The sequence below is a fragment of the Pundamilia nyererei genome, unplaced genomic scaffold (genome assembly GCF_000239375.1).
Source record: "Pundamilia nyererei isolate P.nyererei 1_Seehausen unplaced genomic scaffold, PunNye1.0 scaffold01528, whole genome shotgun sequence".
NCBI classification, from domain to species: Eukaryota; Metazoa; Chordata; class Actinopteri; order Cichliformes; family Cichlidae; genus Pundamilia; species Pundamilia nyererei.
In genome coordinates, this window is record NW_005188929.1 from 5,277 (window position 1) to 10,420 (window position 5,144).

General features: G+C 40.2%; 1 protein-coding gene across 1 annotated transcript; it reads right to left on the reverse strand.

Moving 5' to 3' along the window:
- Positions 1 to 2,174: 2,174 nt before the first annotated feature.
- Positions 2,175 to 4,865, reverse strand: LOC102195011 (up-regulator of cell proliferation-like; the record flags this gene model as incomplete). The annotated part of the gene is made up of 2 exons (XM_013908136.1): positions 2,175 to 4,658; positions 4,746 to 4,865. Coding segments are annotated over 2 exons (2,604 nt in total), but the record flags the coding sequence as incomplete, so codon positions are not given.
- Between the last annotated feature and the right edge of the window lie 279 nt (positions 4,866 to 5,144).

Below are 5,144 nucleotides of genomic sequence, written 5' to 3' on the forward strand. Positions count from 1 at the left end.
ATCGTGATAAATATTTTTGGTCATATCGCCCTGCTCTACTCAGCAATAATAAAAGAAATGTTCTTATATTACCATATTGTAAGCGATAGTAGCTAATGTACATTAATCTACATTATTAAAACAAACCAATATCACAATATCTGAGGATGTGTACTCTGCACTTAAAGAACAGGAGGAAGAATGTAACTCCTGTTACTTATTGTGAAACGACTCTTTGAGACTTTTTTCTGCCTGATCTCTTGTGATTTGTTTCCAAGCTGGAGGGATATCAGCAGGTATTGCATTAAATGTTTCAGCAAAATCATTATTGTACTGTACCATTATGAATTTCCAGTAGTCTGATGCTTGAAGGCTCACATCTGGAGGGATATTCCAGTCTGGAAAAACTCTCTTGTAATGCTTATAAGAGTGCCATTCAATGTTTGTAGCACTGCGAGTAAAGCGTTTGTCACTGATCACGTGAGATGAGCATATGTCAGTGACAAGTTTTTCTGTTGGGTACCACTTGTACTTCCCCAGACCCTGTGGCCGATGCAGTGAAGCAAAGTGCTCAGTATGTGCTCTTCCTCCTGCATCACAGGGAGCTTTGCAGAATGGACACTGTTTGCCACAACCAACCAATTTGTTGAAAAGCTCATTCTGGGGATTCATTTTCAGGTGTTTTAGTTTCATTTCAAAGTTCAATGTTTGGAATTCTGTTCTGAGATCTTGTGCCATGTTATTCACAGACATTGTGAGCCAGTCAGCAAACTGTTCCTTGTCAGCATTATTCAGGATCATGAAAGCACCAAGAGCATCCTGGGAAATGACCAGTTTATTACCAAGTTCTTTACAAATATCTTCAACAAATGTCTTCAAATCATCACTCTTTCCTCTTTGGGCCTTGTTGATTGCATCATTTATGCTTCTGATACATGACTGAAGATGTTGATCTTCAAACTCAAACAATGACATTGTTGAGAAATGCTCCACTATTTTGTTGAGTATCCATGTCTTTACATATGTCTCATATGAGTCAATATAGCTCATATAGTTTTTAAAATCATCCTTTGAAAGTAAATCCAGTAAAACTGAATATTGGAAGGACATTCGTGTGCTGAACTGCTCACATGTCTGCATTTCACCAGTGATATCAAGTCCCAGGGATCGACTGATAAAATCTTCAACAGCAGGCTTCAAGCACTGGTTGGTGAATTCTTCTGCCTTCTTCTGACACTGGTCTCTTTCATGGAACACATCAATGAAATCATCACGAAACTTTTCCTTGTTTTTCATCAGACATCTGTAGGGATCATTTTCTTGGATAAAATCTTCATGCATCTTCTGAAACTCTCTGGCTGCAAATCCACAGATGTGCTGTTTCAGAGAAACTTCAAACTCAATCTCTGTTTTAACATCTTGTTTGTTTTGTAGTTTCTCATCAATAATGTGTAGGATCTCCTGGATGTAAGTATCAGAATAATTGTTTTTCCTTTTCACTCTTTCTCTCACAGACTGAGTGCAGTCATTGATGATGCTGTCAGCCAGTTTTTGCGCAGCCATTGTGTGATCTTGAATGCTGAATAACTTGCTGAAATTATGTTTCATTTCGTTGTAGGATCCCTCATCTGTATATTTGAAAGGCTCTTTTCCACAATCCTGTAAACTTTTTTGACTCAATAATTCACATGCATGACTCCCCCTGTGTGACAGATTGATTCTCAGGCAGTGAGATACGTTGGTGAAGACATCTGTTGTCTTTTGTTTAGAAAAAAAAAGTTTCTCCAGAGTTTCACTCCACATTTTGTGAAATTCTTTTTCCAGTTCTGTGTCTCCCATTTGGATATTCTTTTTCCGGCATTCATCAATTAGTGAACAAACTGCCTTTTCAATCTCTTTTGTATGATTCTTCTTAATTTTATCAAGTTTTATCATTCCCTCTCTAATTTCTGCTGCTGCTATGAGCTGATTACAAACACTCTTTTCCATTTCTTTTCGAAGGCTCTTTGCACTGTTTGAGAATTCCTCTTTATATCCTTCGACCAGATAAACATGACCCTCTGTTTGCTTGAAATATTTTCTCAGATTTTCTAGAAGTCTTGTCTGCCATGTAGACAGCACTGTGGAGGCTTCAATATTCAAAGATGTGAGAAATTCTCTCATGTCAGAAGATTCAGATTTTGCTGCAAATGTACCAAAATTGGAAATTTTCGTTTCTGCATTTGTTGCCCAGGTGTACATTACTTTTTTGAATTCCCACTCCCATTTGTTGAATTCTGTGCAGAGTCTCATGTATGCATCAGCTACGAGGCTGTTTCTGAAGCTGAAGATGAAATTTTCATGCTTTACTGCAGTCCACAGACTTGTCATCCATTCTTTAAAATCCAAGATATCCTTAGCCGATGACTCACAGTTTCCCAGCAGTTGGATGATGTGTTTCTTGAGCTCATATACAGCCTCACTGTAGCCTGCATTGACTGGTGCCATTGGTGGGTTTCCATTCCAGAGTCCAGGAATGTACCAGTTCCCAGTGTCTGGACTGTACTCCATCACATCAGTGAAGCTCTTGTTCTCCTCTTTCTTTTCCATTTTGGCTGCTGCCTGGGTCATCTCATTCAACTGTTCCAGGAGCAGTTTCCTGTCTCGTAAGTTCTTCTCATGGGCTGAAACATCGGACACATTCTGGTGAACAAACACACATTTTGGCTTTTTGCCCACCTCCTTCATCCTGAGAAAAGCATGCACAACTATTTGTAGGATGTCCTTCATTTCAGTTGAATTCTCCATTGCAACATTGACAATGGTGACGTCACTCAGCCCCACAACAAGTGTAGCAAGCTCATTGTCGTGCTCATAGCTGTTGTCTAGTTGCGCAAGTTCTGGTGACTTTAAGCCCTCAGTGTCAATGATCACCATGAAGTCACAGTTTAGGACTTTTTTCATGTCTTCATTGATTTTGATGAGCAACATAAAGGCACCTCGAGTACATCGACCACTGCTGACTGCAAACTGCACTCCAAACATAGTGTTAAGGAGAGTGGACTTTCCTGTGCCCTGAACTCCAAGAACTGTGACTACCAGGATCTTTCTGTTTGGAGACACCAAGTCACTGAGCTGAGAGAGAACATCACTCACCCATCTGAGAGGGATGTTGGATGCATCTCCATCTACAAGCTCAAGAGGAAATCCATCAAGCAACAACTCTGCACACAGTTTGGGCAGATGCTGCAGCTGTTGACGTGATGGATCTGTTTGTGGAAGGGACAGTGAGGCTTCATAGATCTGACCCATTTCACGGAAGAAGTGTTCAGTCCCCAGTGAGCTGTTGGAAATTTGTCTGTCAATCTCTTTAATCTCCTCTTTGTTCTCAGAGTTCTTACATTTTTCTTTATATTTCTCCCGAAGTTCAGACAGTTTTACACAAGACAGGTTATCCAGGTTCATTCGCATCCATTTCAGGAAATAAAACCTCTCTGTTCCTGGGCTTGATATTGCAATGATGAAACATGTAATAGCTGTTGACATGTTATAAGAGTTCTGATTTTTCCTCAGTTGTTTTTTCTGCATCTGAAGTTCACTTCTGTAATCTTCAATATTTCTAGACTCGATATGTTGAAGTCGAAATTCTTCCTTCTCTAAGCAGGTCAGTTCTTTCCATAATTCACCTTGACACGGAAGCTGATTTTCTTTGTATTTAAGGATGTCTTGAATTTCTGCAGTGATGGCTTCTGCATTTGTCTTTGCAGTCTGGCACTCTGGAGAGTCTTCATCAACCAGGATCCCCAGTTCATGGGCAATGTCTGCCATCTGCTCTATTGTCATCTTCATCTTTGAGTTCTTAACTACATCTGTGATTGTTTTTCTTAGATCTTTTACCAAGTCTGCATCATTTTTGTCTTTTGTCTTAATAATTATGTTGTTCTTAGTCAAACCCATTTTAGTAGCTACTTTTTTCAGAGCATCTTTATTGAAGCTTTTGCTCTCATAGTTACCCACTAAGAAGATCTGGGCCTTGTGGTGTGGGTTGGTAAGTAGACTGCACTCAGAGTCCAAATGGTCAAAGAACACAAAAACTGCAGCAGATGTCTGGCACAGAAAGGAGTATTGTGTGTCAAAAGATTCAATGTCCCCACGAAGGTTAGCTACAGCCACTGGCTGACTGAAAATATCAATGTTTGTGTTTCCACAAGGAAGATACCAAGTAATTTCAGTCAGTCCGTTGGATATTCTTCTTGGACTGTCACCACACTCCATGTTGCGATGAACAAAGGTGTCATGGTACTGCTGAGAATTGCTCAGAACCTTATTGAGAATCTCTGACTTGGACAAAGAGCACTCACCCAGTCTGACAAAAGAGATCATTGGAAGTTCAGAGAGAACAATTCTTTCTTCAATGAACCCCTTGGATTCTGACAGAGACTGAGGTCTGTACTTTTTAACAATGTCTCTCATGGCCCACAGCATGAATGTGCACTGATTTGTGTCACGGCATGGAATCAGCAAAGGGACAGAGAACTGACACATGGACATTTTGAGTGCCATTTCCTGCTGTACAAAACTATCAGAACCCAGAAAGAGAGCAGTGATTATGTCAAGGGGGTTTAGCATGTCATCTGTGTTTGGGCTCTCAAACAGATCATCAAAATCTGAGTTTGAATCCTTTGATTCATCACCAGAGTCTGAATCACACATTAACTTAGCATTTCGAGCTGTCACATTAACCATCATCATTTTCTTTAGAAAAAACCATGGAGGGTTTGAGTTACTCTTCGCAGGTTGATCAGTGATGGTCTTCTCATCAATCTCAAGTATTCTGCCAAGTGATAGCTTCTCTCCGTAGTACTGCTTAATGTCCAGATCCTCCAACAAGTTTTCCTCCTTTGTCTCTGTTAATATAAACACAGAACAGAACATATAAAACAGGGTCATTACTTTTAGTTTTACATTTGAGGGATGTACTATATGGTACTAAACAGTACCATATATAAGGCAGTGCTGCTCCTTTATTAATTACCATGGGATGTCAGATGAAAAGAGATGAAAGAGGACAAACTATGTCCTCTTTCATCTCGATTGTGGCTCAAGAGTTGGGAGTTCGCCTTGTAATCGGAAGGTTGCCGGTTCGAGCCCCGGCTTGGACAGTCTTGGTCGTTGTGTCCTTGGGC